This window comes from Anomaloglossus baeobatrachus, chromosome 12 (assembly GCF_048569485.1).
Source record: "Anomaloglossus baeobatrachus isolate aAnoBae1 chromosome 12, aAnoBae1.hap1, whole genome shotgun sequence".
Taxonomy (NCBI): Eukaryota; Metazoa; Chordata; class Amphibia; order Anura; family Aromobatidae; genus Anomaloglossus; species Anomaloglossus baeobatrachus.
Window position 1 is genome coordinate 67,212,860 of NC_134364.1, and position 13,405 is coordinate 67,226,264.

The 13,405-nt window shown below is 44.4% G+C and overlaps 1 protein-coding gene across 1 annotated transcript; it reads right to left on the bottom strand.

The window, feature by feature from the left end:
* Window positions 1-10,860: 10,860 nt before the first annotated feature.
* Window positions 10,861-13,071, bottom strand: RPS29 (ribosomal protein S29). Its single transcript, XM_075330998.1, has 3 exons — window positions 12,963-13,071; window positions 11,595-11,694; window positions 10,861-10,978 (listed from the first exon to the last, which is right to left on the bottom strand). The coding sequence occupies exons 1-3, from the start codon at window positions 13,022-13,024 to the stop codon at window positions 10,970-10,972; spliced, it is 171 nt and encodes a 56-aa protein (XP_075187113.1). The 5' UTR covers window positions 13,025-13,071; the 3' UTR covers window positions 10,861-10,969.
* Window positions 13,072-13,405: the final 334 nt, after the last annotated feature.

The following is a 13,405-nucleotide window of genomic DNA, read 5'->3' on the forward strand; positions in this document are numbered from 1 at the left end:
TGCAGCCTTATCCTTTGTATAGTATGTATTTTTTGGCTTGCACTCATAATATATATATTAGTGCTCACTTCAGTTATCCTATTCAGTTATATGTAGTTTTTTTTCTGAATGTGAACACAGCTCCGCCCCTTTCGGCCATGTTTTTTCCATCTCCTATATAAGAAAGTCCTTAGTTACCCCTCTCCACCCACAGCAGTTTTTAATTGCAATGAGATGACACACAGTTAGGGTCACAGAGCTAGGGACCCCAATATAGAGATATGCCTTGACGAGGCTTTGGGGCTCAGTTACATTGATCAATGCGATTGCTAAATATCTCCTTTTTCCTAATATTCATAGCAGGTATGCAATTCATTATTCACATGTTCAAATTAGCAAGTAGCATTTTTCATTGTATATTCCAATATTTTTCCATATGCTTGAGGCATTATACCATTATCTATGTTTGATGTGCAGCCTTATCCTTTGTATAGTATGTATTTTTTGGCTTGCACTCATAATATATATATTAGTGCTCACTTCAGTTATCCTATTCAGTTATATGTAGTTTTTTTTCTGAATGTGAACACAGCTCCGCCCCTTTCGGCCATGTTTTTTCCATCTCCTATATAAGAAAGTCCTTAGTTACCCCTCTCCACCCACAGCAGTTTTTAATTGCAATGAGATGACACACAGTTAGGGTCACAGAGCTAGGGACCCCAATATAGAGATATGCCTTGACGAGGCTTTGGGGCTCAGTTACATTGATCAATGCGATTGCTAAATATCTCCTTTTTCCTAATATTCATAGCAGGTATGCAATTCATTATTCACATGTTCAAATTAGCAAGTAGCATTTTTCATTGTATATTCCAATATTTTTCCATATGCTTGAGGCATTATACCATTATCTATGTTTGATGTGCAGCCTTATCCTTTGTATAGTATGTATTTTTTGGCTTGCACTCATAATATATATATTAGTGCTCACTTCAGTTATCCTATTCAGTTATATGTAGTTTTTTTTTCTGAATGTGAACACAGCTCCGCCCCTTTCGGCCATGTTTTTTCCATCTCCTATATAAGAAAGTCCTTAGTTACCCCTCTCCACCCACAGCAGTTTTTAATTGCAATGAGATGACACACAGTTAGGGTCACAGAGCTAGGGACCCCAATATAGAGATATGCCTTGACGAGGCTTTGGGGCTCAGTTACATTGATCAATGCGATTGCTAAATATCTCCTTTTTCCTAATATTCATAGCAGGTATGCAATTCATTATTCACATGTTCAAATTAGCAAGTAGCATTTTTCATTGTATATTCCAATATTTTTCCATATGCTTGAGGCATTATACCATTATCTATGTTTGATGTGCAGCCTTATCCTTTGTATAGTATGTATTTTTTGGCTTGCACTCATAATATATATATTAGTGCTCACTTCAGTTATCCTATTCAGTTATATGTAGTTTTTTTTCTGAATGTGAACACAGCTCCGCCCCTTTCGGCCATGTTTTTTCCATCTCCTATATAAGAAAGTCCTTAGTTACCCCTCTCCACCCACAGCAGTTTTTAATTGCAATGAGATGACACACAGTTAGGGTCACAGAGCTAGGGACCCCAATATAGAGATATGCCTTGACGAGGCTTTGGGGCTCAGTTACATTGATCAATGCGATTGCTAAATATCTCCTTTTTCCTAATATTCATAGCAGGTATGCAATTCATTATTCACATGTTCAAATTAGCAAGTAGCATTTTTCATTGTATATTCCAATATTTTTCCATATGCTTGAGGCATTATACCATTATCTATGTTTGATGTGCAGCCTTATCCTTTGTATAGTATGTATTTTTTGGCTTGCACTCATAATATATATATTAGTGCTCACTTCAGTTATCCTATTCAGTTATATGTAGTTTTTTTTCTGAATGTGAACACAGCTCCGCCCCTTTCGGCCATGTTTTTTCCATCTCCTATATAAGAAAGTCCTTAGTTACCCCTCTCCACCCACAGCAGTTTTTAATTGCAATGAGATGACACACAGTTAGGGTCACAGAGCTAGGGACCCCAATATAGAGATATGCCTTGACGAGGCTTTGGGGCTCAGTTACATTGATCAATGCGATTGCTAAATATCTCCTTTTTCCTAATATTCATAGCAGGTATGCAATTCATTATTCACATGTTCAAATTAGCAAGTAGCATTTTTCATTGTATATTCCAATATTTTTCCATATGCTTGAGGCATTATACCATTATCTATGTTTGATGTGCAGCCTTATCCTTTGTATAGTATGTATTTTTTGGCTTGCACTCATAATATATATATTAGTGCTCACTTCAGTTATCCTATTCAGTTATATGTAGTTTTTTTTTCTGAATGTGAACACAGCTCCGCCCCTTTCGGCCATGTTTTTTCCATCTCCTATATAAGAAAGTCCTTAGTTACCCCTCTCCACCCACAGCAGTTTTTAATTGCAATGAGATGACACACAGTTAGGGTCACAGAGCTAGGGACCCCAATATAGAGATATGCCTTGACGAGGCTTTGGGGCTCAGTTACATTGATCAATGCGATTGCTAAATATCTCCTTTTTCCTAATATTCATAGCAGGTATGCAATTCATTATTCACATGTTCAAATTAGCAAGTAGCATTTTTCATTGTATATTCCAATATTTTTCCATATGCTTGAGGCATTATACCATTATCTATGTTTGATGTGCAGCCTTATCCTTTGTATTATATGTCTTGAGATAATGGCAAACTGGTTAAGCATTTTTTGGAAGCAGAATCTGCTTTCCATTCTTTTAACCATAAGGCTCTGCGTAAAACCACCGAGTTGGCGGACGCCATTGACGTACGGCTGGTAGAGTCCAAGACCGCATTGATAGCGTAAGTCGCAAACGCAGACATTTGCGAGGTCAAGGACGCCACTTGCGGCACTGATGGACGTATGATCGAGTCCACCTGCGCTAGACCAGCTGAAATAGCTTGGAGTGCCCACACGGCTGCGAATGCTGGAGCAAACGACGCACCGATAGCTTCATAGACAGATTTCAACCAAAGGTCCATCTGTCTGTCATTGGCATCTTTAAGTGAAGCCCCATCTTCCACTGCAACTATGGATCTAGCCGCAAGCCTGGAGATTGGGGGGTCCACCTTTGGACACTGGGTCCAGCGTTTGACCACGTCAGGGGGAAAGGGATAACGTGTATCCTTAAGACGTTTGGAGAAACGCTTATCTGGAGAAGCATGATGTTTCTGGACTGCTTCTCTGAAGTCCGCGTGGTCCAGAAAAGAGCTCAATTTACGTCTGGGATACCTAAAATGGAATTTCTCCTGCTGTGCTGCTGCCTCCTCCGCTGGAGGAGAAATATCCAGCAGTCTATTGATGGCCGCTATAAGATCATTCACCATGGCGTCACCATCAGGGGTATCCAGGTTGAGAGCAGTCTCAGGATTAGACTCCTGATCAACTAACTCTGTCTCATCATACAGAGAATCCTCTCGCTGAGACCCTGACCAGCGTGATGACGCCGAGTGTCTCTCCCAGCGAGCTCGCTTAGGCTGCCTGGGACTGTCGTCCGAGTCAGAGCCTTCAGCCTGTGATGCCTGGGACCCCCTTGGAGCACGTATTAGTTCCAACTGAGGGGGACCGGGAAACATTGAATCAGCAGTGCCCATGGTCTGAGTGACCGGCCTGGACTGCAAGGTTTCTAGGATTTTTGTCATAGTCACAGACATCTTATCAGCAAAAACTGCAAACTCTGTCCCCGTCACCGGGGCAGGGTTCACAGGCGTCTCTGCCTGGGCCACTACTAGCATAGACTCCGGCTGACGAAGTGGCACAGGGACCGAACATTGCACACAATGGGGGTCAGTGGAACCTGCCGGTAGATCAGCCCCACACGCGGTACAGGCAGTATATAAAGCCCGTGCCTTGGCACCCTTGCTTTTTGCGGATGACATGCTGTTGTCTCCTCAGAGCAATATAGGGGTATAAGCCAAGAAGCGACCGTACAGTGCAATATATATATATATATGTACAAACAAAAGTACACAAAACAACACTGTGGCACTAGTGGGGTCAGCACTTAGGTGCTGCTTACCACCCGCTTAATAGCGGTTGTGTGGTCGCCAGAATCCCCTGTCTGGGTCTCCCAGGGCTATGTCCGTTCTCCAGCTCAGACTGCGTGCAGGAATGGCTGCCGGCGTCCAGTGAAGAGGGGCGGGCCGTGGGCGTGTGCAGACAAAGAGCGGGAACTGGCGTCCCACTGTGCCCAGTGAGAGGGCTGGAGTATGTAAATAAGACTCCAGCCCTCGGCGCTGACTACTGTACAGCGTCTCTCCCCTGCCCTGACTGACAGGGCTGGGGGCGGGAACGAACGTAACTAGGCCGCAGAAGCCGGGGACTAGATTAATCAGCGCCGCCGTCGTAAAAGCACGGTCGGCGCGAAGTCCCCGGCGCACCACAAGTCTCAGCCGCGCCGCTGTCTCCATGGCGGCCGGCGCGGTAGTTCCCCACATAAACTCACTCAGCTAAGCTGCAGTGAGTAAAACCCAGGCGCACAGCGCTACTGTCCCCGGCGCACTAGAACACCCAGCAACGCTGGAGTGTGTCTGTGCCTGTCTGCACGGGGACACAGAGTACCTGAATGTTGCAGGGCCTTGTCCCTGATGGTACCCAGCTCCGTATCCAGCAGGATCTCCGGGTCTGTGGATGGAGCCCGGCCTCAGAGTCTGGAGGCCGGTAAGATCCCACTTCACCAGAGCCCTCAGGGGGATGGAGAAGGAAAACAGCATGTGGGCTCCAGCCTCCGTACCCGCAATGGGTACCTCAACCTTAACAAACACCCGACAAAAGTGGGGTGAGAAGGGAGCATGCTGGGGACCCTTTAGTATGGGCCCTCTTTTCTTCCATCCGATATAGTCAGCAGCTACTGCTGACTAAACAGTGGAGCTATGCGTGGATGTCTGACCTCCTTCGCACAAAGCTTGAAAAACTGAGCAGCCGTGATCCCACGGGGGGTGTATAGCCAGAAGGGGAGGGGCCTTACACTTTTTAGTGTAATGCTTTGTGTGGCCTCCGGAGGCAGTAGCTATACACCCAATCGTCTGGGTCTCCCAATGGAGCGCCGAAGAAAATAGGTAATCCTGTATACTTCGTCTTGTGCGGCCGCGGTTCCAACGATATCTGAAGTTGTGCATTCTTAGAGCACACAGGCACCATAACAAGTGTCCTCCTTGCCTTAAGGCCCCGTCACACACGAATGAGATTGTTGCTGCATCACAGTTTTCGTGACTCAGCAGCGATCTCGTTATGTGTGACACCTACCAGCGATCAGGCCCCTGCTGTGAGATCTCTAGTCATTGCTGAATGGTTGGGACTATTTTCTTCAAAGGTGATGTCCTGCTGGGCAGGACGCGACGCTGTGTGACAGGATCACAGTGACTGCTGAGATCGTTATACAGGTCGCTACTGCGACCTGTATCATTACTGAGTCGTTGGTAAGATCTGACTGTGTGACATCTCACCAGCGACCTCCCAGCGATCCTTATCAGGTAGCATTGTTTTCGGGATCGCTGGTAAGTTGCTAAATGTGACGGGGGCTTTAGGGCATTTGAGTAGGATGTGAGCACTGCGCTGAAGTCCTGCTCTAATGTCTGAAGGTGGGGAGAAGGAAGCCGGCACCGATTGGGAATGTTGCCACACCAAAGGCAAGTATAGGCTTGTTTATTTTTTACAAGGGGAATGAGAAAGTTGTCCAAATAGTGGATAATCCCTTTAATATTCATTTCTGCATAAGCCATGTTTATAGGGGTAGGTGTTACTATGAGAAGGGGGTTTTTTTAACACACAATTTCCCCTTTCTAATTTGGAGAGGACCACTGGGGACATAGGTCTTGATTTCGGCCGGCACATCTTGATAGTGTGCTCGGCCAGCTGTTTGTAACACTTGTTTTAGCACAGCAGTATGAAGCTGGAGGACCTTAAATATCAAAGTATACTGCTTTTATTGTACCCAGGATCCTGCCTGGTTTGTGAATCTACAGGTGTTACCCGTTCCATGTATTGTGGCAGGATAATGACATCCCTCTTTATACTTTACCAGCATCGCCCTATGTTGGCCTCTGCTCCTGCCCTTTCTGAATCGCTGTTCAGTGCCTCAGGCTGGTGTGATTCCAGCAGATGTAAGGGTTCCTATGCAATTTTCCTCTCTGCCAGGACAGAGGATGTTCTTGGGATTCTTCCCTTCATAAACCTTAAAAGGAGTCTCTCTCAAAGATCCTATCCCAATATGAAGTAGGGGTAATAGGATTATCAAATACCTCCAATTAGAAACATAGTAATTTTTCTGAAAAGCTGTATCACTTACCTCCAGTATCCAAATTAGTCGCTAGTGGTCATAACTATGAATATCTAAGGTACTGCCATGCCTGCACGAGGTAAGACACTGTTTATCAGGAGAACATTTCTAATTTGAAGCATTTGCTAATCTTATTACACCTAGTACATATTCAAATTGTCTCTCCAGTAAAGGAGACAAACTCTAGCACAGCGCCACCTATTGGAAGTAGCGATCCTAAAAGTCACAAGTGGATTTTCAACAATCCTTTGCAATATGACTCAGGATATATAAGCCAGATCAGAATCCCAATTTGCAAATTAGCAACCTAGTACATATTGAGATAGGATCTTGGAGCCGAGAGTACCTCTTTAAGGCCTGTTTCACACATCAGTGAGACTTTTTCACTGACGTGACAAAAACTCGTATGTCCCTCCGTGTGCTGTGATTCACGGCACACATGGGTTGTTCATGTGCAAGCCGTGATGTGTTATCAGTCATCTGTGATTGCAGATGGAGAAACTCACCAGCCGCCGCTGTCTCACCTCTGCAACTAGTTCTGGGTCTGCTGTTACTGCATACATAAATATGAGAGAACGTTGCTGGAGAAGGAGAGTATAAAAATCTTTATTTTCAATGTCTGTTTTTCTGGTACTTTTCACAGATCACACCGGAGTGTGGTCCATGGGACATCAGTGATGCCAGAAAAGACAGACATGTCTGTGTGGCGTACAAACATGTCCATAGGAAAAAAAAAAATCACTTGGTATGCACAGACCAACTGATAACAATGGGTCTGTGTATGTCAGTGATTCTGGCACATATGTACCAGAATCATTGATTCTTAAGTCTGTGCTTTATGCTTAAGTACCATATTTCTCATTTTATAAGACACCCTAAATTTAAAGATAAAAAAATAAAAATGGGGTGTCTTATACTCTGGTGTCTTACTGGAGGGGGGCAGCAGTGGTGAAGTGGGGTCAAAGGGTGCAGCGGTTGTGCTGGTAGCAGCGGTTGGGCGAATATTCTCGTCTGTCCTCGGTCCTGGTTTAAATCATGGTTCGAGCTCTCATCTAAGGGCTCCATCTGCACACACGCTAACTCCCGGCACCATCATTTGAAACTGGGGCACCTGCCACACAGCCAGCCCCCGCCCAGAGAGGTAGCCGGCGTCTAGGACAGACACCCAGCGGCCCGCATGCAGCCACATACACCCGGCCGCCTGAACACTGCACAGAGTGCCCCTGGTAAGCTATATTTGGATTTTAAGATGCTCCCCTCATTTTTCTCCCACATTTTTGGGAGGAAAAGTGTTTTATAATCCAAAAAATACAGCAGTTTATACCCTGCCTGTATGGAGAATGTAAACCTGTGGGACTCTTTACAGAGGTCACATTTAGCAGTAAATACTTTAATAATCACCAGCATAAATTTGAATAGTGGGTCACAGTTTGTTATTTTGGGGTGGAGAGTGCATTATTATAGGAGGTAAGGCCAATCTCGCGTTTTTCCAATAGTGGGAGTTCAAGACCCAAAACTTTATTTCCACTGCATCTTTAGAGATATAATTAGCAAATGATGAAGCAAGACATTGGATAATAAGAGTCTGGGCCAGCAGCAGATTTATAAGACTTAATAAATCAATTTCTGTGGGGCAAACAGTATCAAGTTGGCTATAAATGTAACTTTAGGTGGGGTGCGCAGGGGATTATTAATGGTGGGTATGGTCTCACACCCAATTAACATCTGTTTTAAGATACCATCACACATAACGAGATCGCTGCTGAGTCACAGTTTCCATTTAGTAAGATGTCTAGTAGAGGGGCTACAAGGACACTAAACTTCAGGAAAGCAAATTTTAAACGGTTGAGAGATGATCTTAGTGCAATAAACTGGGATGATGTACTAAGTAATAAAAGTACACAAAGCAAATGGGAGACTTTTATGAGCATCCTGAATAGGGCTTGTGCAGAAAATATACCCTATGGGAACAAACATGCTAGAAATAGGAGGAAACCCCTATGGCTAAATAGAGCTGTAAGGGAAGCAATAAAAGAAAAACAGAAAGCCTTAAAAGAATTAAAGAGGGTAGGTAGTGATGAGGCATTATATAATTATAGAAAATTAAATAAAATATGTAAAAAGCAAATTAAGTTAGCTAAGTTTGAGAGAGAGACTCATTGCGAGAGAAAGTAAAAATAATCCTAAAATATTCTTTAACTACATAAACAGTAAAAAACTGAAAAGCGATAGTGTTGGCCCCCTTAAAAATAGTCTTGGTGAAATGGTGGAAGGGGATGAGGGTAAAGCCAACCTGCTGAATGACTTTTTTTCTACGGTTTTTATACAAGAAAATGCCATGGCAGATGACATGACCAGTGATACCATAAATTCACCCTTGAATATTACCTGCTTAACCCAGCAGGAAGTACGCCGCCGCCTCGAAATCACTAAGGTTGACAAATCTCCGGGCCCGGATGGCATACACCCCAGAGTACTACAGGAATTGAGTTCTGTGATAGATAGACCATTATTTTTAATCTTCTCAGATTCCTTAATAACAGGGTCGGTACCGCAGGACTGGCGCATAGCAAATGTGGTGCCAATATTCAAAAAGGGGACAAAAACTGAGCCGGGAAATTATAGGCCGGTAAGTTTAACCTCTACGGTTGGTAAAATCCTTGAGTGTTTCTTGAGAGATGCTATACTGGAGTATCTCAAGAAAAATAACCTTATGACAGAGTATCAACATGGGTTTATGAGGGATCGATCCTGTCAAACTAATTTGATCAGCTTCTATGAAGAGGTAAGTTCAAGTCTGGACCAGGGAAATGCAGTGGATGTTGTGTATATGGACTTTTCAAAAGCTTTTGATACGGTGCCACACAAAAGGTTGGTACATAAAATGAGAATAATGGGGATAGGGGAAAATATGTGTAACTGGGTTAAAAACTGGCTCAGTGATAGGAAACAAAGGGTGGTTATTAATGGTACGTACTCGGACTGGGTCTCAGTTCATAGTGGGGTACCACAGGGGTCAGTATTGGGCCCGCTTCTTTTCAACATATTTATAAATGACCTTGTTGGGGGCATGCGGAGTAGAATTTCAATATTTGCAGATGATACTAAACTCTGCAGGGTAATCAATACAGAGGAGGATAATTTTATATTACAGGGAGATTTATGTAAATTGGAGGATTGGGCTGAGAAGTGGCAATTGAAGTTTAATGTAGATAAATGTAAGGTCATGCACTTGGGTAGAGGAAATAACATTTATGATTATGTACTTAATTGTAGAACACTGGGTAAAACAGACACAGAAAAAGACTTGGGTGTATGGGTGGATGGTAAACTTCACTTTAGTGGCCAGTGTCAGGCAGCTGCTGCCAGGGCTAATAAAATAATGGGATGTATTAAAAGAGGTATAAGTGTTCATGAAAAAAATATAGTTCTACCTCTGTACAAGTCACTAGTGCGACCGCACTTAGAATACTGTGTACAATTCTGGTCACCGATATATAAGGACATAGCTGAACTGGAGAGGGTGCAGAGAAGAGCGACCAAGATTATTAGAGGAATGGGTGGGCTGCAATACCAAGACAGGTTATTAAACTTGGGGTTATTTAGTTTGGAAAAACGAAGGCTTAGGGGGGATCTAATCACAATGTATAAATATATGAGGGGACAGTACAGAGACCTTTCCAAAGATCTTTTTACACCTAGGCCTGCGACTGGAACACGGGGGCATCCGCTACGTCTTGAGGAAAGAAGGTTTAATCATAATCACAGACGAGGATTCTTTACTGTACGAGCAGTGAGACTATGGAACTCTCTGCCGCATGATGTTATAATGAGTGATTCACTACTAACATTTAAGCAGAGCCTGGATGCCTTTCTTGAAAAATTTAATATTACCAGTTATGTATATTAGATTTTATGACAGGGTATTGATCCAGGGAACTAGTCTGATTGCCGGATGTGGAGTCAGGAAGGAAATTTTTCCCCATTGGAACCTGTTTGCCACATTGGGTTTTTTTTTGCCTTCCTCTGGATCAACATGTTAGGCTACGGGTTGAACTAGATGGACTTAGAGTCTCCCTTCAACCTTAAAAACTATGATACTATGATCTCGTTATGTGTGACACCTACCAGCGATAAGACTCCTGCTGTGAGATCGTTAGTCGTTGCAGAATGGTCCAGGCCATTTTCTTCAAAGGCGATGTCTTGCTGGGCAGGACCCATCGCTGTGTTTGGCACGGTGTGACTGGGTCCCAATGACAGCAGAGATAGTTAGACAGGTCGCTACTGCGACCTGTATTCCTGCATCGCTGGTAAGATCTTACTATGTGACATCTCACCTGCGACCTCCCAGCGATCCCTATGATGTTGCATCGTTTTCGGGATCGCTGGCAAGTCGTTGTGTGTGACTGGGCCTTTACACTTAATGGAGCAGAGAATCTTTTATTCTCCCTGATGAAGCAAGACCGACTGCCACTGGTATTAATAAATGGGCTGGACCACGACATAGTAATGACTGCACCAGTTTATTGGTTTATGTACAATCAGGTGAGTGTCTGTAATTCTTCAGAAGGGGGTCTCACATCATGGTCACAGATCTTCCAAAGGGGAATTGCTTAATCCAACTGCAAGAGGGGAGAGAAAAAAAAAGTCAACATTTTGTACTGCAATTTTTCTAAGACAGAACAAAAGAAAAGAATAGATCAAGCATATAAAAAGGGTTTAAAAGGAAACCAAACCCTCATTTTGTCATCTATACAATCTGCAATTAGGAAACTAGCATTTAAATTTGTAATGTTAATGAATTAAAATGCATCTGTACAAATTGGATGCTATGCAGTCTTTTTGCACCCATAGATTCAAATTGAAGAAACAATCACGTGATGCAGTTTGTTGTTTTATTTTTATTTATTTTTTTTAACAAGGGCAGATTTTGTTTATCAGGGAAAAAAAAACAAAATAAAAAAATTCACTGAATAACACTTGTCTATAGTGAAGCATGTTTTCATGGGCAGCACTGGGACTGAACAGTGGTGTGAACGTGACCCAAATGGTGCAATGTTCAGACCGGCCACAGACCTGACCTCAGCCTCTTATCCTATCGGGCGGATACAGACCCATGGCCAGATACCATCTTCAGACTGATTACACAGCTGCACCCGTAAACCACCATGTAAACTGCAGCCAATTGTTCTCCACAATGGGATGGAATTGCACCCTGTGGGTTTAGTAAGCGCTCACCTTGATAAAGCCAATGTCCTTCGCATACTGCCGGAAGCACTGGCGGCACATGTTCAGTCCATATTTACGGATCAGTCCGTGTCTATTAGAGCAAACGCGGCTGTAAAAAAATTCAAGAATAAATCTGAGGTTCTCTGATATTAACACCTGTTAATGTGATCATTGGTAAACCCCAATACACATTACTCCAATGTGGTGGACCTGGTGTGAAATCACTTTTTGGGAAAGTACATTGTAAGGTTGCAAAATGTTTGCACGCTTTCAGGCATAAACATTTTAAATTTGTCTTTTTTTTATTATTCACACCACCCTGTGCCTGGACATTCAGTTTAGACATTGGAGTATGTGACCGCATAGAAGATCTGCCACAAAATATAGCAGCACATCACGAGCGTGGGACCTATACTGCTGCATATAGCACAGGTCAGGAGTGCAGGGGCCTATGGTCTATACCGCTGCATATAGTGTACAACAGGAGCATAAGGGTCTATACTGCTGCATATAGCGCACGTTATGGAGCCAGGGGTCTATATCACGGCATATAGTGCAGGTCAGGAGCACGACATCCTATAGGGTTTATACCACTGTATAGCAGTCAGGAGCACAGGATCATATAGGGTCTATACTGCTGCATATAGCGCATGTCATGGAGCCAGGGGTCTATATCACTGCATTTAGTGCAGGTCAGGAGCACAGCATCCTATAGGGTTTATACCACTGTATAGCGCAAAGGTCAGGAGCGCAGGATCCTATAGGGTCTATACCACTGTATAGCGCAGTCAGGAGCTCGGGATCCTATAGGGTCTATACTGCTGCATATAGCGCATGTCATGGGGCCAGGGGCCTATACTACTGCATTGTATATAGTGCAGGTCAGGAGCGTGGGATCCTATAGGGTCTATACCACTGTATAGCACAGTCAGGAGCTCGGGATCCTATAGGGTCTATACTGCTGCATATAGCGCATGTCATGGGGCCAGGGGCCTATACTACTGCATTGTATATAGTGCAGGTCAGGAGCTCGGGATCCTATAGGGTCTATACTGCTGCTGTATACAGAGCCATCACCAGAGCTGTACACAGGGAGTGGGAGGATGGACACAGCGGCCGCCAGAGCGCAGGACACCAGGGCCTTCTGCGGATTAGTAAGCCTCGTACAGTGCCCTTCACTGAGAATCAGATGTATACTGCTCCCAGCGCTGCATTCCAGGCCTCCCCGGACACAGTACGGCAGGCCGCTACAGCCGCCATGATGCTCTCCCATGCGGCCTGCTTCACACCCTCCCCGCAGAGCCGCCGCCATGATGCTCAGCCTCCTCCTCCGGCCCAGCAGACCCTCCACCACCCCCCGCGCTGCCGCGCACTCACCAGGAGCGGGACCCCTGGCCGAATTTCCTCGGGTGACTCCAGTACAGTTGCTGGTGACCCATCTCTCCGACTATCAGCTCGCGAAAAGGAAGAGGAGGAGCTGCGCAGGCGCTAATCAACCTAGGTAGAGGCTTCCCGGCATGCAGCGCGAGACCAGGCGAGCGTATGTCCCGGCTTAAACTGCGGCTGCCGGGTTGCCATGGAAATCAAAGTAGCGTCGCCTTAAACAACGGAAAGAGCATTCAAAATGACAAAACTTTAATGACAACCTAATAAGAACAAAAGCACATGTTTATTGTATTGTCCATGGAGAACGTTACATCACACTCATCTGAAGATCAGACACTGGGGCTGTTTACAGATGTTACTACAGTAGAGCACAGTGACTGAGTGGAAGACACTGTGTATTGGACAGCACGGTGGCTCAGTGGTTAGCACTATAC

Excerpts from the sequence above, each read along its gene's own strand:
- RPS29 (XM_075330998.1), bottom strand. The coding sequence starts at position 13,024 with ATGGGTCACCAGCAACTGTACTGGAGTCACCCGAGGAAATTCGGCCAG. Across the intron at positions 11,695-12,962 it reads GGCCAGGGGTCCCGCTCCTG|CCGCGTTTGCTCTAATAGAC; the intron begins GTGAGTGCGCGG and ends ATTTTTTTACAG.